This window comes from Salvelinus sp. IW2-2015, linkage group LG7 (genome assembly GCF_002910315.2).
Source record: "Salvelinus sp. IW2-2015 linkage group LG7, ASM291031v2, whole genome shotgun sequence".
Classification (NCBI taxonomy): Eukaryota; Metazoa; Chordata; class Actinopteri; order Salmoniformes; family Salmonidae; genus Salvelinus; species Salvelinus sp. IW2-2015.
The window spans coordinates 485638-511716 of NC_036847.1; the positions used below are offsets into that span (position 1 = coordinate 485638).

At 42.1% G+C, this 26079-nt stretch overlaps 1 protein-coding gene across 1 annotated transcript; it reads right to left on the reverse strand.

Moving 5' to 3' along the window:
• Nucleotides 1-6021: 6021 nt before the first annotated feature.
• Nucleotides 6022-12530, reverse strand: LOC111966170 (renin-like). The gene is made up of 9 exons (XM_023990590.2): nt 12216-12530; nt 11703-11856; nt 11088-11211; nt 10624-10742; nt 10209-10405; nt 9976-10098; nt 9476-9620; nt 8840-8938; nt 6022-6640 (listed from the first exon to the last, which is right to left on the reverse strand). Exons 1-9 carry the CDS (start codon nt 12290-12292, stop codon nt 6479-6481), a joined length of 1200 nt encoding a protein of 399 aa, XP_023846358.1. The 5' UTR covers nt 12293-12530; the 3' UTR covers nt 6022-6478.
• Between the last annotated feature and the right edge of the window lie 13549 nt (nt 12531-26079).

Genomic DNA, 26079 nt, shown 5'->3' on the forward strand with positions numbered 1-26079 from the left:
ATGCATAAAATGTATTCTCCAATTGCAATGTCTGCCTATGCCCACACATATTGTCTCAATAATTTGATTTTTAATACCCTCAAACACCAAGTTAGGCATAGGCTGCCTAATTTAAAAATAAGCCATCATCACTGTCAATCGTGAATGAACTTTCTTCATGAAATGTCCAAACTGCATCTCCATGCCAATCAGTTGATTGTTTTCAATCCGTTTCATGGGAATATGCATTTTTATCAACTTGAATGACTGTTTCGTGAGAGAATTAGAGCAGATGGTGTTAACAAACTATTAGCCTTTCTTGTATTTTGTTTCAATCAAAGCATATATCCTGCCAAGTCACACGCTCTGTAGAGTTTAGGCAAATTAGATTTTTGGGAGACTATTCATCTTCAGCTAACCATCCTCAAATCTATTTAGAAATTAGGAGGTGTTTTTGGTGTAGCAGTAGCGTTATAGGCATACTATGGTATTATATTATATTCTGATAAGTAAAATGCAAATTAATCACTCTGTGATCTTGCTAGACATTGATTCAGCTTTGATCGGACTTTACCAAATGAGCACCATTGTGAGAAGTGATATTATTATTATTACAAGTATAAGTAATGAGTATGACTACTAGGCATTTGCAACATAAATTGATGAGATGTCATTGGAGCGCACTTCGTGGTGCTGAAAGGATAGCGCCGGGATCGTGCAATGATTAATTGAAGCAGAACCTTGTGGTGCCGATGGATAGCTGAAGGATAGCTCTGACATTCGGCCAGTTCAGGAACAAACAACAATCATTTGCAGTAGGCTTATAGCCTAGTAGGCCTTCAACTATGTGGTATACAGTGCCTTCAGAAAGTATTCACACACCTTGATTTTTCCACATTGTATTGTGTTACAACCTAAATTCAATATSGATTAAATTGAGATTGTGTACAAATTAATACAAAATGAAATTCTGAAATGTCTTGAGTTAATAAGTATTAATAACCCCTTTGTTATGGTAAGTTCAAGAGTAATAATAATAATAATACGTTGCATGGACTCACTCTGTGCAATAATAATGTTTAACCTCTAAAAGTCTAAGCTTTTTAGGTATCCTAAAAATATATAAAAAATACTATAACATATTGAATTTGGCTTTTACTACTAGAGTATAGCCTATAGAAAAACATTGATTTACACATTCATAAAAGGCAAAAAAGACCAACAATGTATCATAAGGAATAAGGTTTTGAAGTGTCTGTCCTATATCTAGGAGACATAGGAAAGCTCAGGAAATATATATATATACACTACTAAAGAAAAACAATTTTTTTGTCCATTCAAAAACATAAATTTGATCTGAAATACAGTGTAGACATTGTTAATGTTGGAAATTACTATTGTAGCTACAAAACGGTGGAATATCTCCATAGGCGTACAGAGTCCCATTATCAGCAACCATCACTCCTGTGTTCCAATGGCACGTTGTATTTGCTAATCCAAGTTTARAATTTTAAAAGACTAATTGGCTAATTAGAAAATCCTTTTGCAATTATGTTAGCAGAGCTGAAAACTGTTGTTCTGATTAAAGAAGCAATAAAACTGGCCTTCTTTAGACTTGTTGAGTATCTGGAGCATCATGCATTTGTGGGTTCGATTACAGGCTCAAAATGGTCAGAAAAAAGCTTTCTTCTGAATCTCGTCAGTCTACTCATGTTCTGAGATATGAAGGCTATTCCATGCGAGAAATTGCCAAGAAACTGAAGATCTCGTACAGTGCTGTGTACTACTCCCTACACAGAACAGCGCAAACTGGCTCTAACCAGAATAGAAAGAGGAGTGGGAGGCCCCAGTGCACAACTGAGCAAGAGGACAAGTTCATTAGAGTGTCTAGTTTGAGAAGCAGACGCCTCACAAGTCCTCAACTGGCAGCTTCATTAAATAGTACCCGCAAAACACCAGTCTCAATGTCAACAGTGAAGAGGGGACTCCGGGATGCTGGCCTTCTAGGTAGAGTTGCAAAGAAAAAGCCATATCTCTGTCCAGTGTCTGTGTTCTTTTGCCCATCTTAATCTTTTTTTATTGGCCAGTATGAGATATGCCTTTTTCTTTGCAATGAATATCCCTTTGAGCATGGTGAAGTTATTACACTTTGGATGGTGTATCAATACACCCAGTCACTACGAAGAAATCAGACATCCTTCCTAACTTAGTTCCTGGAGAGGAAGGAAACCATTCAGGGCATTCAACATGAGGCCAATGGTGATTTTAAAACAGTTACAGAGTTTAACGGCTGTGATAGGAGAAAACTGAGGAAGGATCAATTTAGTTTAGTTTACTTTATTAATTCGACCATTTAAAAAAACAAGCACACATAAAACTTAACAGCCATACATGCACATAAATAAAATCATCGAGGATAACACACAATAAAGTCTGGGACTTATTTCCATTGTGGTCCTCTTGAGACAACATGGCTATACAAGATCGAACATAGTACGGCAATGAAATAATAAAACAAAAACATAAAAGAAGAACATCTATTCCAGTTACATCATAGGGGTTATTCATATGGACACAGAGGACATCAAACATATTTTTACTTTATTTTTAAAGCTGTCCAGAGAGGACATTGTTTTTATAGGCAGAGGCAACTCATTCCATTCTGAGGCTCCAGTATACAAGAAAGTACCTTTCCCAGCATTACTCCTGAACCTGTATAAGCACACATCAGCAACACCTGATCTGGTGACGTGATTGTGTGCATCTCTAACACGAGGAAAGTAATCACTTAAATATCTGGGCACAGGACCATAAATACTCCTGTAAACCAAACCTAGTCTAATCTGGGACACCCTAGCCTCAACATGCAGCCAGTTTAGTTCCTGAAAGCAGCTCCTGCCTATGTGAGTACGTGGACTCACCTTCAAAACTACCCTGATCAACTTATTCTGGGCTATCTGGAGCTTCCCCTGCATAAGTTCAGATAAGCCTCCAAACCAGGAAGTACTAGCATAGTCAAAATGGCATTAAATGAGGGCAGTAGCTAGCACTTCATGGAGTCCTTATCAAGCAGCTTGGACTTTCTAGCCAAAAACTTAATCCTGGCATTAACCTTCCCTAGCACTTTATTGGCCATGCTCACACCTCCCAAGCTTCCATCAAGGATACATCCCAAGTAGCTAACAGAGGTTTTAGTAGTCAGCACCTCACCCCCTAACTCCACTCTGATTTCAGACAACCTACACAATTTAGGCCTGGATCCAAAAATAATTGCTTCAGTTTTCCCTAAGTGCAGAGATAACGTATTATCTCCAAGCCATTTGCTAATGTTAGTAAGCTTTGTGCTAAGTATGCTCTCCAACATAGTTTTACTTTTGTGAGACACCAGAAGTGTAGAGTCATCCGCATAAAGAAAAAGACGGCAAGAACAAGCATCTTTCATATCATTAATATACAATAAAAATAGCAGAGGCCCAAGCACGCTCCCCTGCGGAACGCCACAACTCATTGGTTTTGCCTGAGACAGTGAACCATTAACCTCTACTACTTGCTCCCTTCCTGATAAATAGGACTTTACCCAGCCTAGAGGGATACTGCTTAACCCTAGTGCCTCCAGTTTGGAGATTAGGAGACAGTGGTTAACTGTATCAAAGGCCTTCTGTAGGTCAAACAGTACCATTACACACAGATTTCCCTCATCAATCTCTTTCCTGATGAAGTCAGTCAAGTAAAGTAGACATGAATCAGTGGAGTATGTTTTTCTAAAACCCGACTGAAAATCATACATTAGACCTTGTTTGTTAACATATTCATACATTTGCTCATGTACAATTCTCTCCAGGATCTTTGATGTTACACAGAGGATAGATACAGGCCTATAATTCCCAGGGTCAGACTTTATCCCCTTCTTAAATAAAGGTGAAATAAAAAWAWWAWWAWAATAATATAGAGGCATAACTTTAGCTTGTTTCATGTCCCTGGGAAAGGTGCCTTGTTCAAGAGAGAGATTAACAATATGCGTAATACAAGGGCCAATTTGCTCAGCAGAATCTATTAGAAACCTTGCAGGAATATTATCCAGGCCTGTGGCTTTGGAGCATTTAAGCTCTGCCAGCATACTGACTATTTTGGCTGTTGCTACTTTTGCAAAAGAAAAAMAGTTTGGCTGAACCCCTAACTCTACATAATACTTCTTGACTTGGTTGCTTCCATACAAAGCAGAACTGGTGGGCAGCTTGCTAACCAGCTTGCTGGCAACAGAAGTAAAAAAAGAGTTGAATTCATTGGCAACCTCTGCCTTTTCATATACCATCTCCCCTTTGATGTTAAGTCCAATACTGTTTAGTTTGTTTTTGGTAGTACTACTACAGCCTAGTTCCTTAAGCTTTTCCAAAGCTTTTTAGGGTCATTTTTGTTTTCAATTATTTTCTCAGCAAAGTAACCCCTCTTAGCTTCATCCATCCTGCTCTGTGCTTCATTTCTGTGATGTTTATATAGGACAAAATCATGCTGCTCTTGACAGTTCTTACATTTCTTAAAGGCCTTATTCCTTGCTTGGATAGATTCTAGAATCTCATGATTAAACCAAGGGCTAGATCTCTGCTTTACCCTGACCCGTCTAATGGGAGCCATCACATTCACCACATCAAGGAATCTACATTTAAAGGCTTTCCAGGCACTGTCTACCCCTACACTATCCAGCACAGGTGACCAGTCAATTTTACCCACTTCCTCCCTAAACTTTTCTACACAGTATTTTTTGAGTCCTCTGATTCTAACGGTTTTGTGACACTTAAATATATCTTTAAAAATCCTCCTTGTGCAAAATGTAATAAAATMATCACTGATTCCATAGACTATTACTCCACTCTGCGATATTTTAGATTTATCAGACACCAATATTAAGTCAATTGTACTTTGCACTGTTTCACATATCCTGGTGGGATCTTTTATAATTTGGGTCAGAGCAAGTGATCTACAAAAGTGCATAAATACATTGTGGGTTGGGCTATTCTTTCWGCAGACATCAGTATTGAAATCCCCTAACAAAATGATTTCCTTCAACAGCGAATCATTACAGTTTGACAACACAAATTCAAGACCTTCATAGAATGCATTCTGCTTGGGCGGACTATAACACATCCCCAACAAAATCGGCTTGGTTTTGGGAAGGCAGATATCCAGCCAGACAATCTCCAGATCAGCGTTTAAATCTGATCTGACGTTAAAAGCAATGTCTGATCTTACAAACGCACATATTCCCCCACCGTTCCGATTCCGATCCTTCCTGACAACAGAGTAATTACTTATCTCAATTTATGAGTCACAAACAGATGAATCCAACCATGTCTCAGTAAAATCATGGGTGCATAGGGGTTCGTAATAAAGTGAGGTCCAGGGCATTGATGGATATCACCCGATAAGAGAAGGCATAGAGTTATTATATGATCTCCACCATTKATTTGCGATTTCAGACTGGATTTCGATGATCGTTTTGGTTTGTGCCAAGGTGCTATGAAAGTTTGGTATATAACATTCCTTCCAAATCCGAAGTGCTGGATGCCATCAAAYGTGTTTGCATGACTGAGAAGTTGKTGAGAATTTACTATTCTTTCATCTATTAACATTGTAGTTACTCCACAATACTAACCTAATTGACAGAGTGAAAAGAAGGAAGCTTGTACACAATAAAAAATATTTCAAAGGCATGCACCCTGTGTTGAGGAACAATAGTAAATGTTAAGGAACTATAGTAGTGCCACACATGATCGAGGGATACTACAGTGTGTAGTACAGTATTGTACAGTAATTTACAYTTTACTACATAATTATAGTAAGTACTGTAGTATTCTATAGTAAACTATAATTTTTTCATGTGGGTGCCAAACTCCCCCKAAAAATGCTTGTGTTTCTGTGGTCGGTGAATAAGCAACACTTCGTTTTCTGCTGGTTGTTCCTATGATGACAAAGACAGCCATTCTGATAACATAGAGTGCAAACAGTATTCCTCGACTGCAGACAACAAAAACATAGACTTTCCCATTAATTAAACAAGCTTTATTCATGTTACGTCATGACAATGCAGATACGAGGTCGGACATAGTGTTATTACGTGAGGATTTGTGCTGCAATGTGATACTTGTGTGACGTCAGCATGCCATATGATACGGTATATAACACAACATAAGTCAATTGTTGTTATCAGCACATCAATTATCGCCAACTAAAAAACAATTATGTAGAAGAGTGCAATTGGCACAGATTGAAATCAAAATGATTACTTGACATGGCAGAATGCAAGAACTGTAAAAAAGATATGGACAAGAGGGCAGGCTCTGTGATGAAGAGTCGCAGAACGAGAGAGAAAGAAACACTGAATGATATAGTTAGAGAGTAAGGGAGAAATAGAGGCTGATCGTAAAAGACAGTAACAAAGACAAAGCGAGTAAAGAAAGAGTTAGAGCAAGAGAGAGTGAAKGCTTGTTGGCTAAGGATCCTGTCAGACTGCTGTGGCGAAGCCTATGCGGTTGTTGCGACGGTCAAACTCTGTGTAGTAGCGGGCGATGAAGTTGGCTCCCAGGATCCAGATAGGGCCAGTAGGGGGCGGCACATCCAAACCCCTAAAGGTCACGCTACATATGTCCTCTCCAAACTGAGATTGCTGCAGACACAATACATCTTGGTAAAGACTTCCATAAATGTATATGCAGTTGAAGTCGGAAGTTTACATACACCTTAGCCGAATACATTTAAACTCAGTTTTTCACAATTCCTGACATTTAATCCTGGAGGGAATTTCCTGTCTTAGGTCAGTTAGGATCACCACTTTATTTTAAGAATGTGAAATGTCAGAATAATAGTAGAYAGAATGATTTAAATCAGCTTTTATTTCTGTCATCACATTCCCAGTGGGTCAGAAGTTTACATACACTCAATTAGTATTTGGTAGCATTGCCTTTAAATTGTTTAACTTGGGTCAAACGTTTTGAGAAGCCTTCCACAAGCTTCCCACAATAAGTTGGGTGAATTTTATGATGGCCACTCCAATACCTTGACTCTGTTGTGCTTAAGCCATTTTGCCACAACTTTGGAAGTTTTCTTGGGGTCATTGTCCATTTGGAAGACCCATTTGCGACCAAGCTTTAACATCCTGACTGATATCTTGAGATGTTGCTTCAATATATCCACATAATTTTCCTACCTCATGATGCCATCTATTTTGTGAAGTGCACCAGTCCCTCCTGCAGCAAAGCATCCCCACAACATGATGCTGCCACCCCCGTGCTTCACGGTTGGGATGGTGTTCTTCGGCTTGCAAGCCTCCCCCTTTTCCCTCCAAACATAACAATAGTCATTATGGCCAAACAGTTCTATTTTTGTTTCATCAGACCAGAGGACATTTCTCCAAAAAGTACYATCTTTGTCCCCATGTGCAGTTTCAAACCGTAGTCTGGCTTTTTTTATGGCGGTTTTGGAGCTTCTGGCTTCTTCCTTGCTGAGCAGCCTTTCAGGTTATGTCGATATAGGATTAGTTTAACTGTGGATATAGATACTTTTGTAGCTGTTTCCTCCAGCATCTTCACAGGGTCCTTTGCTGTTGTTCTGGGATTGATTTACACTTTTTTGCACCAAAGTACGTTCATCTCTAGGAGACAGAACGCGTCTCCTTCCTGAGCGGTATGACGGCTCCCGTGGTCCCATGGTGTTTATACTTGCGTACTATTGTTTGTACAGATGAACGTGGTCCCTTCAGGCGTTTGGAAATTGCTCCCAAGGATGAACCAGACTTGTGGAGATCTACAATTCTAGACTTGTGGAGGTCTACAATATTTCTGATTTTCCCATGATGCCAAGCAAAGAGGCACTGAGTTTGAAGGTAGGCCTTGAAATACCTCCACAGGTACACCTCCAATTGACTCAAATTGTGTCAATTAGCCTATCAGAAGCTTCTAAAGCCATGACATCATTTTCTGGAATTTTCAAAGCTGTTTAAAGGCACAGTCAACTTAGTGTATGTAAACTTCTGACCCACTGGAATTGTGATACAGTGAAATAATCTGTCTGTAAACAATTGTTGGAAAAATTACTTGTGTCATGCACAAAGTAGATCTCTTAACCGACTTGCCAAAACTATAGTTTGTCAACAAGAAATTTGTGGAGTGGTTGAAAAACGAGTTTTAATGACTCCAACCTAAGTATATGTAAACTTCCGACTTCAACTGTATATAATGCAATGTCACAGCTATAAGCAAGGGATAATCAACCAGSGGCTATGAATTCCATTTGCAAATAATGAACTARGTGGAAGGTYTGTTCCATGACATGCTAGCGGAGTGGAACTAATCTTCCATGGAGTTGCATAGAGCCCTGAGTTGATTATCCCTTTTATACCATGGCTATAATTCAATTTACTGCAGTTTCAAAACTACAATATTMTTTTGTAAGCTGTGTTCAACATCTATGAAGTAGCTAGTACGTTTACTACAGTAGTTGCCTTGGTAACCAAACAAACAGACTTGCGAGTTCATCTAACCAAACCATACGTCCTAGCTTGCTATTATGAAAATCAAATTCAACAATGCAATAATGTTAATGTTTTCAATTCAACTTTTGCTTTCAAAAGCAGCTCAAATATAGAACATGTAAGAATGAACTAGCCATTGAATTCTGCCGTGCTGATATACCATGCATCATAGGGAAATAATGTACATTCTAGAATGCCCTTCAAGCCAATCAGAAATGAGTATTCAACAATGCCATGGTATAAGCACAAAATAAACATGGCATAATAGRTGCGAAGGTATCAATGACAATCACCCTGTACCTGTATCCCAGTCATGCTCATTTCCATGTTGCTTACCCATAAGATGTAGTCTTCTTCAGTGAGTGTGTACTCATGGCCTCCCAGGTGGAAGGTGACACTGGGTAAGGACTTCACCCGGTCACAGTTCACAGTGTACTGAAAAGGGGACAAAAAAACACAGCTTAGTCCACACCAGAGGGGTATTCCAGAAAGCCGGATTAGTGATTCAAGGAGATTTGTCAAACCATAATTTCCGGCTCCAGAAAGAGCTTGAAAGAGAGCCTGATCAGAGACCATAGCAACGAATGCTCTGAAGCGAATCTGCTACCTACTAGGTTAACGTGATCTTAGCCMATGCTGGTGAACGAATACGAGACTTATCCGGGAAAATCAGATTCCTGTTTGTCACTATGGCCTTTCTTTGAAAATCAACTTGACATCGGGAGCCTGCATTGTTTGAAGCAGCCATTCTGGAACCAAGAAATCAGGGACTCCCTCATCTGATTAAGACTAGACGGATATGTTCAGGAAATCCTGCATTCAATTAATCTGGGCGTGTTGCCATGTTTACAACATGACCGAGCGGCACAGATTACTGTTTGATTTGAGGAGGGTGCTCCTCCCTCACGTCACTGGGCCATAGACAGGTGACACACGGCATAATCGAATTTGCCCAATTTGTGATGTACATACCCCTCCCTCTGCCAGCTCTGTGGCTCCAATGGTCTTCATCAGTACAGACACAGAAGAGGCAGGGCCTGTAATGTAGGAGGAGCCTGTGTCAATCACAGCCATGCAGCCCTCCATACAGAACAGCATCTCCTCCCCCACAGACACCCTGGTAGAGAAAGGGGGAGGGGGACAGAAAGAGAATTACACACATTTGTTTATTTATTTTTTACCTTTATTTAATTAGGCAAGTCAGTTAAGAACAAATTCTTATTTTCACTGACGGCCTAGGAACAGTGGGTTAACTGCCTTGTTAAAGGGCAGAACGACCGCTTTTTACCTTGTCAGCTCAGGGATTCGATCTTGCAACCTTCCGGTTACTAGTCCAACGCTCTAACCACTATGCTACCTGCCTCCCCTATACAGTACACACACACATACATGCAAATGTACCTGCACTGACCAACAGACAAACAGAGAGACAGATAACATGCACACAGACCCCGACAACTTTCCCATCTCACCCTTTCATGTTGACCTCCCATTTTCCTGCCTTACGGGTGCCCATGTAGTTGAAGGTACCAGTGTAGTAGTCTGGGTCTGTCCCTCCCAGCACTAGCTCTCCACCTGGTTTGTGCATTGGGTCTCTGAGAGAAGAAAAACATATTTTTGACTAATTCACAGATGATAAAAGTACTTATTTGTGTATGTGGAGGAATKATCCGTATATATGAACAGTGATAGTGATATCTCCTACTTGCTGTAATAGACAGAGAAGACGTCCTCCTTGAGGACGTGCTGGGACATGATGCGGTCGAACACGGGGGTGATGCCGTCGATGGCCACYTTGGGGTAGCCCATCCCCAGGACCCCGTCAAACTTGGCAAAGATGAAGGGGATGGCAGGCAGGGCTGTAACCTCAGCAAATACCTGGACCACWGGGATGCCACCCACCTAGAGGAAGCACAGAGTAAGATGTTGTTCCATAATACCTAGATAAAGCTTTTCCCCCAGTGATAGGATCCTACTGTAGATCACTACTTATGGGTAAGGTCAACTATTCTTTCCCAAATTTGATCATTAGAAAGGACAATAAAAATAGGTGATAGGAAACAGATTAGGAGAAAGGGAAGGAAGGCTGTTTTCCTGTAGAGGTGTTGCGTTACACTCACCACAACCACATCCTCACTCAGGAACCCTCGGACGTTTCCAGAGGCATACTGGATGGAGAAACCTGTCCCGTTCTCTATGTGTGTTCGGGATTTGGAGGCATCATATCTGTTGTGGGTAACTGAGAGTTCAAAGGTCACTGAGTTATAATCATCCGGGAACATCATCATCTCTGGTGACGCAATCATATTGGTTTTATGTGTGTGTNTACGTGTAGTTAGATAAACTAGCTACTCTAACTTGATTGTTGGCTTCTTGGTAGCTAGTTATGAGGTAGTGAAATTGGAAACCTATCTGGGTTAGCTAAAGTCAACTTCATAAAATGTGTAGGTGGCTAGTAGTATTAGAGATAAAACATTTTTTTTCAAGAGGACAGATCTAAGGGGCCCTTGCCCCTGTGCCCCCTATGGGCATGACGTCTCTGAATGTGTGGGTGTGTGTGTGTGTTTGTGTGCACTGTACTTACAGCAGGCAGTATAGAGAGGGGAACAGTTGTAAGAGGGCACCCACAGGTTGGCTGAGCCTGTATCAAACACCACATTGAACATCTGGGCAGGAGAACCAATACTGATCTCCCCATAATACTGGGCCTGAGAAGAAGAGAGAAGAGGAAGCAAGGAATCATTTACACCACTGAGTTGGGCATAGTGTAACGCCTGTCGTCGGAAGGAGTGCACCAAAGCGCAGCGTGAAAAGTGTTCATGATTTTATTTATTATCAAAAAACACTCGAACAAAGTAGCAAAACGAAAGCGAACAGTTCTGTCAGGTAACAGAGACTAAACAGAAAATAACTACCCACAAAACACAGGTGGGAAAAAGGCTACCTAAGTATGATTCCCAATCAGAGACAACGATAGACAGCTGCCTCTGATTGGGAACCACACTCGGCCAAAAACAAAGAAATAGAAAACATAGAAATAAAGAAACTGGTCACACCCTGGCCTAACCAAAATAGAGAATAAAAACCTCTCTATGGCCAGGGCGTGACACATAGGTTTTGTGTTCTCTCATTTATGTACTATTCCAATGTCAATTGCATCTATGTGTGGTCAGTGCAATGTGTGCAGGTGGTCTCTCACATCCAGGTAGTTGGTGAGGGGGGTGGGGGTGGTCCCGTTGCTGGTGGAGGGGTCATCTTTGCTTTCCTGGGCCAATTCAGCAAAGAACTGGGCTGGGGACACACCTATCTCATGCAGAGTCTCTCTTATGGAGGGCATCTTCTTCAGACTGATCCTGATCAGAGAGGACAATGGTAAGGAAAGGCTATCCAGTAGAATTWTATATAGGGAGTGACCAGGGGTGGGGTTATACAATCCAGTCTGCATTCATGGACCATTGGTGATATAAGACCATATGTCCTCGTGTCAGTATGACATTGTTGTTTCTACAGCTCTGCCAAAAAGACACATTCTCTATTGAGTTAGTGAAGCAAAACAGCCTGGTTTAAATGGATAAAATACATTCCAAGTTTCCGTTCAACCTCCTTTGTAGTCTATCGTAGGGTAACATTACATCGTAGGAACATAACACTGAGGACCATAACACATTGCAGAGTAGACGTCATACAGTGAGACACACAAAAAAAAGGTTACCTTTGTAAGGCATTGCTTGTGGTCATCGTCAGTGACAGAGCGATCACACACACCCAGCAATGCATCAGCATGGCCATGGAGACTCTGAAGAGTGATGGAGTGTACGGGCCCTGAGAAGACGCACAAGTTATCCTAGTCAAGTTATCCTGGTATCGTTCCTCCCGGCACACCAGCTGGTTGTATATCCAATCTTCTGAAAGATTGGCCCCTCTCTCTCTTTCTCACTGTCTGTCTACTCTTTTTATACCATCTCTCCTTCACTCCTTCAATGAGTTCTGACCCAAAGGCCACTGGCTCCAGCTCTGAGCTTCCCTAGAAAGTGTCCACCAAAAACAACCCTCCCTCCCTCCCTCAGCCAGCTCTCCCCTGACAAACGGGTCCCAGAGAGAGGTTTGAACTGTGACCCCTGGGAACATATTGGATACAGAAAGCAGGGATGTAAGGGTTTAAGATAGAGAGCTCTCTAGCCATGCTGGGCTTCCATCATAGCTGCAGGGTGGAGATAGATGAAGGCCTGTGAGAAGAGGAGTGGGTGCCTTGGGTGGGGTGGGGGGTAAAGAAGGGAGAAGCTGTAGGGGGGGGGGCAGAGGAGTAGGAGAGGGTGCTGACAAGGATTACCCAGGCTTACAGTAGGAGACAGAAAATAGCCCTGTGGAATCTGGAAAGTAGCTACAAAATCTGAAAGCAATGATTGCCAGATGATGCAGTAATACATCAAAACCTATTTAAATGAACTGTAAAACATCACAGACCAGATGTTAACTTAAAGTGCCATTTCTTTCCTTTCTGCTAAAGTATACTGCATCTGCTCCAACTGCTCCGACAGTGTATGCTGCAATGATTTCCCTTTATCTTCCCTTTGTTAAGTGTAGTTTTCCCATACCCTTCCAGCTCGTATCTGCAGAGTAGACAGGACTCACACCTGTCTGTTTACACTTTCCTAATACAAAGCTGTACTGCTAGCAACTCAACTCCACTCTCATTTGGTAGGTTATTGATTATTAGGCACTAAGTAAGTACACCAATCCATGGGGACAAGACAACACCTGTCTCTGAATTATCCAAATCAATAGTCCAGATAGCAATACTCAGTAGGAAATGGAGCAAATCTTAAACTTTGTTTGTGGGGGTTGCGCTGTGGACCTCAGACTAGATACTAAGCTAGTATCACGTTTTAAGGTATGACCCAGGTGCAGACAGTGTTGAAGAATCAAAAGTTTATTCCTCAAACAGCCAGGCAAACGACAGTTCAAGGCAGGCAGGGGTCAATAATCAAGAGACGGTGTAAGGTCCAGGACAGCAGGCGGGCTCAGAGTCAGGTCAGGCAGAGGTCGGTAATCCAGAGTAGGGGGGCAAAGGTACAGGACGACAGGCAGGCTCAGGGTCAGGGCAGGCAGAACGGTCAGAACCGGGAAACTAGAAAGCAGGAGCAAGGAAACGGCGGGCGCAGGGAAACAAAACGCTGGTAGGTTCTATGAACAAAACGAACTGGCAACAGACAAACAAGGAACACAGCTAGGCTAGGTAATGTCTGTCTGCAGGCTAACCAATAACTGTAAATGTACAGGCCTACATATGGGCGAAGAGTACAGTTTTGGATTTTGCTCATTTTTAGACATATTGTTGAGAACAATATATTCTTCAAACATGTCAAATTTCCAGGGTGGGCTCTCTGGTACTTATGAAGCTATGACCCATTTTATACACATTCAGCAAATCACCAGCAGAGGGATTCCGTTTGAATCCATTTCCTCATTCACTGTGTTGGTAGTGCTCATAAAATAATAACTTAAAAATAAAATAATAACTTAAAAATAAAAAGTAGCACAGATCCCATTCTAGAAATGGTATGTGCTTGTAGAGTATATTATATAAAACAATATGTCTAAAAACGAACAAATAAATAAAAAAGGGTACTTTTGATATATTTATATTAATATGTTTTATGTTGATGGGATAGATGGGTTAGCTGACAACGTCACGAAAATGATACGCACCCTTCAATGGGGCAGAAGTCCATGTGTTGTTGTGATTCTGGATGGCCAGAGACAGTGTCTTCAGAAGGTATTCACACCCCTTCACTTTTTCCACATTTTGTTGTGTTAAAGTCTGACTTTAAAATTCATTGCATTTTGATTTTGTGTCATTGATCTACACACAATAACTCAATGTCAAAGTAGAATATGTTTTTCGAAATGTTTACAAATTAAGTTAAAATGAAATGCTGAAATGTCTCGAGTCAATAACTATTCAGCCCTTTTGTTCTGGCAAGCCTAAATAAGTTTAGGAATATAAATGTGCTTAACAAGTCACACAAAAAGTTGAATTGACTCAACTTGTTTACGATAGTTTTTAACAGGATTCTTAAAGGACTACTGCATCTCTGTACCCAACACTTACTATTATCTGGAAGGTCCTTAAGATTTGAGCAGGGAATTTCAAGCACAGATTCAACCACAAAGACCATGGGGGTTTTCCTACGGTTCGCAAAGAAGGGCACCTACTGGTAGATCGGTATAAAAAGCAGACATTGAATATCCATTTGAGTATGGTACAGTTATTCATTTTACACTTTGGATGGTGTATCAATACACCGAGTCACTACAAAGATACAGGTGCCCTTCTTAAACCAATTGCTGGAGAGGAAGGGAACCACTCAGGGATTTGACAATGAGGCCAATGATGATTTAATGGCTGTGATGGCTGTGTGATTTAATGGCTGTGATATGAGATACCTGAGGATGGATTCACACCATTGTAGTTACTCCACAATACTAACATAAAGGACAGAGTGAAAAGAAGGAAGCCTGTAAAATGGAATCCAAAATATGCATCCTGTCTGCAACAAGGCAATAAAATAATATTGACAGAAATGTGCATYTTGTACAATGCAAATTMTGTACAATCCAGGTGTGCAAAGCTCTTAGATACCTACCCAAAAAGACCCAAAATCGCTGCCAAAGGTGATTCTAACATGTATTGACTGAGGGGGTTGAATACTTATCCAATCAATATATATTAGTGTTTTATTTTCCATGAATTAAAAAATATATAATTGTACTTCCACTTTGAGATTACAGAGCATTTTGTGTAGATCGTTGAGAAAAATTATAATTAAAACCATTTCAATCCCACTACACAACAAAATGTGGAAAAAGTCAAAATGTGTGAATGTTTTCTGAAGGTGCTGTAGCTAGCAGCAATGACACGAATCTGCCATGTGGGGAATTGCAGGTGGCTCGTTTCAGCTGGTTTTATCTTGTTCTTGATACTATGTCTTGTTTTGAGATGTTTTGACGGATGTCATGTCAATGCTAATATGGAAAAAATTTGCTAACTAACCAACAACTGTAGCGGTGTATTTGAGAGACAACCAGTGCTCATTGTGCACATTCTATATGTTTTCAATAAACATTGGAGACAAAATATAATTTACATGTTGTCAACGATTTTAAGCTAACTGAGTCCGTTTTGCCCCATAGTTGCACACCCATCAGTTTTGTTGACAAACAACCAACCCTTCTATAAGGAGTATAATGACACTAAGATCTTGTCGGTATCATGTATAGTTTACGGATCATAAGGATCTTAAAGGAGCCATGTATAGGTCTAAAAATGACCTAAAATAACCACTTTCATCATGATTTCCCCCCCGAAATATGTGTTATACAAATGTAAAAAGTATGTCAAACATCCTTCCTCTCAATTAAGTTTCTATACGAGAATTGTCACAGCAACCTGAGATACCAAAACTATTTTGGGGCCTTATTGGTGTGGAATCGCCCATATGTACAGTATCTACAGTATATTGTATACTGTAGGCTATGGGACAGTATCTACAGTATAGTGTATACTGTAGGCTATTGGTCAGGGGCTAGCTAAGGTCTGTGGCTTGCTGAGGTCTCTCTTGCTCTCTCTCTCCCTGTTAGCTCTACCAGCCAGATTTGTTTCCCACAGTATCTACTCTGTGGGGCTGGGGTCATATTTGTGTACTGTAGTGACCACCCAGCCTAGCAGGAGATATAGTGGTCCACGTCAGGCAGAGACTTGGACAGCCCTAGTGGAGGTGAGGGGTCAGTCCTTCAGCTATTCCCTGTTGGCAGAACTGCCAGGAACCTGGTAACATGGTCAGCCACAGTTTATGGGGGTAATGACAACTTTCTAGTTAGCCGGCTAGCGTCTCAGCCAAGGGGAAAAGGTGCTTTGGTTTCACGGAGAGGGAAGTGTTGGAAATCATGTCAAAAATGTATTGGTCGCATGCACATGTTTAGTAGATGTTGTTGCGGGTGTAGCGAAATGCTTGCGTTCCTAGCTCCAACAGTGCAGTAATATCTAACAATACACAAGTATCTAAAAAGTAAAATATTAGGAGAAGCAATGTCGGAGTCCGGAGAAGAAATATATATATACAGTGGGCAGAACAAGTATTTGATACACTGCCGATTTTGCAGGTTTTCCTACTTACAAAGCATGTAGATGTCTGTAATTTTTTGTCTGTACCAAATATTAACTTCTGCTTTTCTGATGTATCAAATACTTATGTCATGCAATAAAATGCAAATTAATTACTTAATCATACAATGTGATTTTATTGTTTTAGATTCCGTCTCTCACAGTTGAAGTGTACCTATGATAAAAATGACAGACCTCTACATGCTTTGTAAGTAGGAAAACCTGCAAAATCGGCAGTGTATCAAATACTTTTTCTCCCAACTGTATATATATATACACACAGTTGAAGTCGAAAGTTTACATAGACTTAGGTTGGAGTCATTAAAACTCGTTTTTCAACCACTTCACAAATTTCTTGTTAACAAACTATAGTTTTGGCAAGTCAGTTAAGACATCTACTTTGTGCATGACACAAGTAATTTTTCCAACAATTGTTTACAGACAGATTATTTCACTGTATAACAATTCCAGTGGGTCAGAAGTGTACATACACTAAGTTGACTGTACCTTTAAACAGCTTGAAAAATTCCAGAAAATTATGTCATGGCTTTAGAAGCTTCTGATAGGCTAATTGACATAATTTGACTCAATTGGAGGTGTACCTGTGGATGTATTTCAAGGCCTACCTTCAAACTCAGTGCCTCTTTGCTTGACATCATGCGAAAATCAAAAGAAATCATCCAAGACATCAGAAAATAAATTGTAGACCTTCACATGTCTGGTTCATCCTTGGGAGCAATTTCCAAATGCCTGAAGGTACCACGTTCATCTGTACAAACAATAGTATGCAAGTATAAACACCATGGGACCACGCAGCCATCATACCGCTCAGGAAGGAGACGCGTTTTGTCTCCTGGAGATGAACGTACTTTGGTGCGAAAACTGCAAATCAATCCCAGAACAGCAAAGGCCTTGTGAAGATGCTGGAGGAAACAGGTACAAAAGTATCTATATCCACAGTAAAACGAGTCCTATATCGACATAAACTGAAAGGCCGCTCAGCAAGGAAGAAGCCACTGCTCCAAATCCTCCATAAAAAAGCAAGACTACGGTTTGCAACTGCACATGGGGACAAAGATCGTACTTTTTGGAGAAATGTCCTCTGGTCTGATGAAACAAAAATATAACTGTTTGGCCATAATGACCATTGTTATGTTCGGAGGGAAAAGGACGAGACTTGCAAGCCGAAGAACACCATCCCAACCATGAAGCACGGGAGTGGCAGCATCATGTTTTGGGGGTGCTTTTCTGCAGGAGGGACTGGTGCACTTCACAAAATAGATGGCATCATGAGGTAGGAAAAATATGTGGATATTTTGAAGCAACATCTCAAGACATCAGTCAGGAAGTTAAAGCTTGGTCACAAATGGGTCTTCCATATGGACATTGACCCCAAGCATACTTCCAAAGTTGTGGCAAAATTGCATAAGGACAACAAAGTCAAGGTATTGGAGTGGCCATCACAAAGCCCTGACCTCAATCCTATAGAATATTTATGAGCAGAACTGAAAAAGCGTGTGCGAGCAAGGAGGCCTTAAAACCTGACTCAGTTACAGCTCTGTCAAGGGGAATGGGCCAAAATTCACCCAACTTACTGTGGGAAGCTTGTGGAAGGCTAGCCGAAATGTTTGTCCCAAGTTTAACAATTTAAAGGCAATGCTACCAAATACTAATTGAGTGTATGTAAACTTCTGACCCACTGGGAATGTGATGAAAGAAATAAAAGCTGAAAGAAATAATTCTCTCTACTATTATTCTGACATTTCACATTCTTAAAATAAAGTGGTGATCCTAACTGACCAAATACAGGGAATTCTTACTAGGATTAAATATCAGGAATTGTGAAAAACTGAGTTTAAAGGTATTTGGCTAAGGTGTATGTAAACTTCCGACTTCAACTGTGTGTATATATATATATATATATATATATATATAACTCAGCAAAAAAAGAAACGTCCCTTTTTCAGGACCCTGTCTTTCAAAGATAATTCGTAAAAATCCAAATAACTTCACAGATCTTCATTGTAAAGGGATTAAACACTGTTTCTCATGCTTGTTCAATGACCCATGAACAATTAATGAACATGCACCTGTGGAACGGTCATTAAGACACTAACAGCTTGCAGACGGTTGGCAATTAAGGTCAAAGTAATGAAAACTTAGGACACTAAAGCGGCCTTTCTACTGACTCTAAAAACACCAAAAGAAAGATGCCCAGGGTCTCATTTGCGTGAACGTGCCTTAGGCATGCTGCAAGGAGGCATGAGGACTGCAGATGTGGCCAGGGCAAAAAATTGCAATGTCCGTACTGTTAGACACCTAAGACAGCGCTACAGGGACACAGGACGGACAGCTGATTGCCATCGCAGTGGCAGACCACGTGTAACAACACATGCACAGAATCGGTACTTCCGAACATCACACCTGCGAGACAGGTACAGGATGGCAACAACAACTGCCCGAGTTACTCCAGGAACGCACAATCCCTCCTTCAGTGTTCAGACTGTCTTTTTTATTTTGAATATTTTCTGCATTATAGAATAATAGTGAATACATCAACACTTTAAAATAACACATCTGGAATAACCAAAAAAGTGTGAAACAGAATCTTCAAAGTAGCTTTTATGATAGCTTTGCATACTCTTGGTATTCTCTCAACCAGCTTGAAGAGGAATGCTTTTCTAACAGTCTTGAAGGAGTTTGCACACATGCTGAACACTTGTTGGCTGCTTTTCCTTCACTCTGCGGTCCAACTCATCCCAAACCATCTCAATTGGGTTGAGGTCGGGTGATTGTGGAGGCCAGGTCATCTGATGCAGCACTCCATKACTCTCCTTCTTGGTCAAATAGCCCTTACACAACCTGGAGGTGTGTTTTGGGTCATTGTCCTGTCGAAAAACAAATGATAGTTACACTAAGCGCAAACCAGATGGGATGGCGTATCGCTGCAGAATGCTCTGGTAGCCGTGCTGGTTAAGTGTGCCTTGAATTCTAAATGAATCACAGACAGTGTCAGCAGCAAAGCACCCTCACACCATCATGCTTCCTCCTCCTCCATGCTTCTTCTTATTGGTGTCCTTTAGTAGTGGTTTCTTTGCAGCAATTCGCCCATGAAGGCCTGATTCACGCAGTCTCGTCTGAACAGTTGATGTAGAGATATGTCTGTTACTTTAACTCTGTGAATAATTTATTTGGGCTGCAGTCTGAGGTGCAGTTAACTCTAATGAACTTATCCTCTGTGGCAGAGGTAACTCTGGGTCTTCCTTTCCTGTGGCGGTCCTCATGAGAGCCAGTTTCATCATAGTGCTTGATGTTTTTTGCGACTGCACTTGAAGAAACTAAGTTCTTGAAATGTTCCACATTGACTGACCTTCATGTCTTAATGTAATGATGGACTGTCGATTCTCTTTGCTTATTTGAGCTGTTCTTGCCATAATATGGTATTTTACCAAATAGGACTATCTTCTGTATACCACTCCTACCTTGTCACAACACAACTGATTGGCTCAAACGCATTAGAAAGAAATTCCACAAATTAACTTTTAACAAGGCACACTTGTTAATTGAAATGCATTCCAGGTGACTACCTCATGAAGCTGGTTGAGAGAAAGACAAGAGTGTGAAAAGCTGTCATCAAGGCATTGGGTGGCTTCTTTCAATAATCTAAAATCTAAAATCTATTTTGATTTGTTGAACACRTTTTTGGTTTCACCATGATTCCATATGTGCTTTTTCATAGCTTGATGTCTTCACTATTATTCTACAATTGTGAAAATAGTAAAAATAAAGAAAAATCCTTGAAATAGTAGGTGTGTCCAAACTTTTGACTGGTACTGTATATGATTGATGTATAGACATTGTGAACAGCATATGTAGTACAGATAGACTATGTAGTATATCTGAAGAATTTGTAGGATCGAATAATATATGTACAGCAATAGTTTAATAGGATGGCCTTGGACTAGAATACAGTATATCATTTGAATCCAAGATGGCGTAGCAGTCGGACGTGTGTTTGTATTGTCCTGTCGCGTGTAAATAGTAAATAGTAAATAGTCTTCGTATTTTTCGTATACATTTCGTATATATTTTAATTTCACTTTCCATCTAGGAACTGAATATACATTCCTACATTCCGCCTCACCCAATGTCGTACGGACCTGCTATTTTTTTTATACTTTAGAACCGTAACCCCAATCAGAAGCTAGCCAGATAACTAGCTACTAGCTAGTAGTCAGTTAGCCACTGCTGCGGTCTTCACCCTCAACTCGGACACAGCCAGCTTCAATACCGGGCCAATACCTGCCAGTCTGCAAGCGCGATATCAACCCAGAGCATATAGGACTGCTTTTTCTCTACCACATCACCGGATTCCTGACGCAAGCTCTGGACAATTACACCGTATCATCACAGCTAGCTAGCTGCAACCGAGTGGCTACTACTGGCTAACACCTCTGTCCCGAAGCAAGCACCAGCACCAGTTAGCCTTGAGCTAGCCTCGAGCTAGGCCCATCTGCCGGCTAGCTGAAGAGGTCTACCAGCGAATTCTTGGGCTACAATACCAGCTACAAGCTAATTTAGCCATTTTTTTGCCGCTGCTAGTAGCTTTTACCTTCTGCACAGACACCAGCCCTGTTATTAGCCTGGATATTACTCACCAATTTACCAGCATCGGACTGTCTCTCGACAACAACGCCGGATTCCTGCCGTAATCCCTGAGCCACTGCTTCTGATCCTCACAGCTAGTTGCGGCTAGCGCAGCTAGCGCCACTGCCACGAAGCTAGCACCAGTTAGCAAACACAATTCTACAATTCACAACCTCTCTTTCGCCATCGCCATCTGGCTTGGATTCTCTGTCGACACGACCACGTCTGAGCAGACCCCTCCGTCTGAGCAGACCACCCCCCGGGCTACTAACTTTAAACGCCGCGTGCTAGCTTAGTGGAGGCCTCCCTGCTCCATCTACGGCTGCCCCTGGACACTATGATCACTTGGCTACATAGCTGATGCATGCTTGACTGTCCATTAATTCACGGTACTCCATTCTGTTTATTTGTGTTTTATCTGTCGGCTCTGTGCTTTAACTCAGGATCTGTGTGTAGTTAATCCGACCCTCTCTGCCTAGTCGTCGCCATTTTTACCTGTTGTTGCTGTGTTAGACTAGCACCCTGTTATGCTGCTGTTATCTTACCTGTTGTTTTAGCTAGCTCTCCCAATCAAGACCTGCAATCACTTTATGCCTTATTGTATGTCTCTCTCAAATATCAATATGCCTTGCATACTGTTGTTCAGGCTAGTTTTCATTATCATTGTTTTGGTTTGCAATGGACCCTGTAGTTCCACTCTCCGTACCTCTGATACCCCTTTGTCCCACCCCACACATGCGGTGACCTCACCCATTGAGACCAGCATGTCCAGAGATACAACCTCTCTTATCATCACCCAGTGCCTGGGCTTGCCTCCGCTGTACCCGCGCCCCTCCATACCCCTGTCTGCACATTATGCCCAGAATCTATTCTACCACGCCCATAAATCTGCTCCTTTTATTCTTTGTCCCCAACGCTCTAGGCGACCAGTTTTGATAGCCTTTAGCCGCACCCTCATCCTACTACTCCTCTGTTCCTCGGGTGATGTGGAGGTAAACCCAGGCCCTGCATGTCCCCAGTCACCCTCATTTGTTGACTTCTGCGATCGAAAAAGCCTTGGCCTCATGCATGTCAACATCAGAAGCCTCCTCCCTAAGTTTGCCTTACTCACCGCTTTAGCACACTCTGCCAATCCTGATGTCTTGCCGTGTCCGAATCCTGGCTTAGGAAGGCCACCAAAAATTCTGAGATTTCCATACCCAACTATAACACTTTCCGTCAAGATAGAACTGCCAAAGGGGGAGGAGTTGCAATCTACTGCAGAGATAGCCTGCAAAGTTCTGTCATACTTTCCAGGTCTATGCCCAAACAGTTCGAACTTCTAATTTTAAAAATTAATCTCTCCAGAAATAAGTCTCTCACTGTTGCCGCCTGCTACCGACCCCCCTCAGCTCCCAGCTGTGCCCTGGACACCATCTGTGAATTGATCGCTCCCCATCTAGCTTCAGAGTTTGTTCTGTTAGGTGACCTAAACTGGGATATGCTTAACACCCCGGCAGTCCTACAATCCAAGCTTGATGCCCTCAATCTCACACAAATCATCAAGGAACCCACCAGGTACAACCTAAATCTGTAAACATGGGCACCCTAATAGACATTATCCTGACCAACCTGCCTCCAAATACACCTCTGCTGTCTTCAATCAAGATCTCAGCGATCACTGCCTCATTGCCTGTATCCGCCACGGGTCCGGCGGTCAAACGACCACCCCTCATCACTGTCAAACGCTCCCTAAAACACTTCTGCGAGCAGGCCTTTCTAATCGACCTGGCCCGGGTACCCTGGAAGGATTTGACCTCATCCCGTCAGTTGAGGATGCCTGGTCATTCTTTAAATGTTACTTCCTCACCATATTAGACAAGCATGCTCCGTTCAAAAAATGCAGAACCAAGAACAGATATAGCCCTTGGTTCACTCCAGACCTGACTGCCCTCGACCAGCACAAAAACATCCTGTGGCGAACTGCAATAGCATCGAAGAGCCCCGCGATATGCAACTGTTCAGGGAAGTCAGGAACCAATACACGCAGTCAGTCAGGAAAGCAAAGGCCAGCTTTTTCAAGCAGAAATTCGCATCCTGTAGCTCTAACTCCAAAAATTTCTGGGATACTGTAAAGTCCATGGAGAACAAGAGCCCTCCTCCCAGCTGCCCTTGCACTGAGGCTAGGTAACACGGTCACCACCGATAAATCCGTGATAATCGAAGACTTCAACAAGCATTTCTCAATGGCTGGCCATGCCTTCCTCCTGGCGACTCCAACCTTGGCCAACAGCCCCGCCCCCCCGCTGCTACTCGCCCAAGCCTCCCCAGCTTCTCCTTTACCCAAATCCAGATAGCAGATGTTCTGAAAGAGCTGGAAAACCTGGACCCTTACAAATCAGCTGGGCTTGACAATCTGGACCCCCTATTTCTGAAACTGTCCGCCGCCATTGTCGCACCCCCTATTACCAGCCTGTTCAACCTCTCCTTCGTATCATCTGAGATCCCCAAGGATTGGAAAGCTGCCGCGGTCATCCCCCTCTTCAAAGGGGGGACACCCTGGACCAAACTGTTACAGACCTATATCCATCCTGCCCTGCCTATCTAAGGTCTTCGAAAGCCAAGTCAACAAACAGATCACTGACCATCTCGAATCCCACCGTACCTTCTCCGCTGTGCAATCCGGTTTCCGAGCCGGTCCGGGTGCACCTCAGCCACGCTCAAGGTACTAAACGACATCATAACCGCCATCGATAAAAGACATTACTGTGCAGCCGTTCTTCATCGACCTGGCCAAGGCTTTCGACTCTGTCAATCACCATATTCTTATCGGCAGACTCAGTAGCCTCGGTTTTTCTAATGACTGCCTTGCCTGGTTCACCAACTACTTTGCAGACAGAGTTCAGTGTGTCAAATCGGAGGGCATGTTGTCCGGTCCTCTGGCAGTCTCTATGGGGGTACCACAGGGTTCAATTCTCGGGCCGACTCTTTTCTCTGTATACATCAATGATGTTGCTCTTGCTGCGGGCGATTCCCTGATCCACCTCTACGCAGACGACACCATTCTATATACTTCCGGCCCTTCCTTGGACACTGTGCTATCTAACCTCCAAACGAGCTTCAATGCCATACAACACTCCTTCCGTGGCCTCCAACTGCTCTTAAACGCTAGTAAACCAAATGCATGCTTTTCAACCGTTCGCTGCCTGCACCCGCACGCCCGACTAGCATCACCACCCTGGACGGTTCCGACCTAGAATATGTGGACATCTATAAGTACCTAGGTGTCTGGCTAGACTGCAAACTCTCCTTCCAGACTCATATCAAACATCTCCAATCCAAAATCAAATCAAGAATCGGCTTTCTATTCCGCAACAAAGCCTCCTTCACTCACGCCGCCAAACTTACCCTAGTAAAAACTGACTATCCTACCGATCCTCGACTTCGGCGATGTCATCTACAAATAGCTTCCAACACTCTACTCAGCAAACTGGATGCAGTTTATCACAGTGCCATTCGTTTTGTTACTAAAGCACCTTATACGACCCACCACTGCGACCTGTATGCCCTAGTCGGCTGGCCCTCGCTACATGTTCGTCGTCAGACCCACTGGCTCCAGGTCATCTACAAGGCTATGCTAGGTAAAGTGCCGCCTTATCTCAGTTCACTGGTCACGATGGCTACACCCACCCGCAGCACGCGCTCCAGCAGTGGTATCTCACTGATCATCCCTAAAGCTAAAACCTCATTTGGACGCCTTTCCTTCCAGTTCTCTGTGCCTGCGACTGGAACGAATTGCAAAAATCTCTGAAGTTGGAGACTTTTATCTCCCCTCAACAACTTTAAAAATCTGCTATCCGAGCAGCTACCCGATCGCTGCAGCTGTACATAGTCATTGTAACTCACCTCATCCCACCAATTTACCTACCTCACCCCCATACTGCTTTTATTTATTTACTTTCTGCTCTTTTGCACACCAGTATCTCTTCTGCACATGATCATCTGATGATTTATCACTCCAGTGTTAATCTGCTAAATTGTAATTATTCGATTTATTGCCTACCTCATGCCTTTTGCACACATTGTATATAGATTCTCTTTTTTCTACCATGTTATTGACTTGTTTATTGTTTACTCCATGTGTAACTCTGTGTTGTCTGTTCACACTGCTATGCTTTATCTGGCCAGGTCGCAGTTGCAAATGAGAACTTGTTCTCAACTAGCCTACCTGGTTAAATAAAGGTGAATAAAATAAAATAAAATAAATAAATAAATATACATTCGAAGTTGGTAAAACAGTATGTAAACATTATTAAAGTGACGCAGTGTTCCATTATTAAAGTAACCATTGTTCCATATCAATGCATATAGGCAGCAGCCTTCTAAGGTGCAGGGTTGAGTAACCGTGTGGTAGCCGGCTAGTGACTGTATCTAAAGTTGTATGTTTTCTGGGAGTGGGATGTCATGAGGAGAAGAAATGTTGTGAGTTATCATTCTGTGTTTTGTCCGAGAGTTCTGTAATGTTTTTAATGGAAACAGACAACAAGGGTTACTTTCAAGCAGAATTTCAGAGACTACCAACTACAGAATGTCAAATCAAATCAAATGTATTTATATAGCCTTCTACATCAGCTGATATCTCAAAGTGCTGTACAGAAACCAACCTAAAACCCCAAACAGCAAGCAATGCAGGTGAAGAAGCACGGTGGCTAGGAAAAATTCCCTAGAAAGGCCAAAACTAGGAAGAAACCTAGAGAGGAACCAGGCTATGAGGGGTACCAGTCCG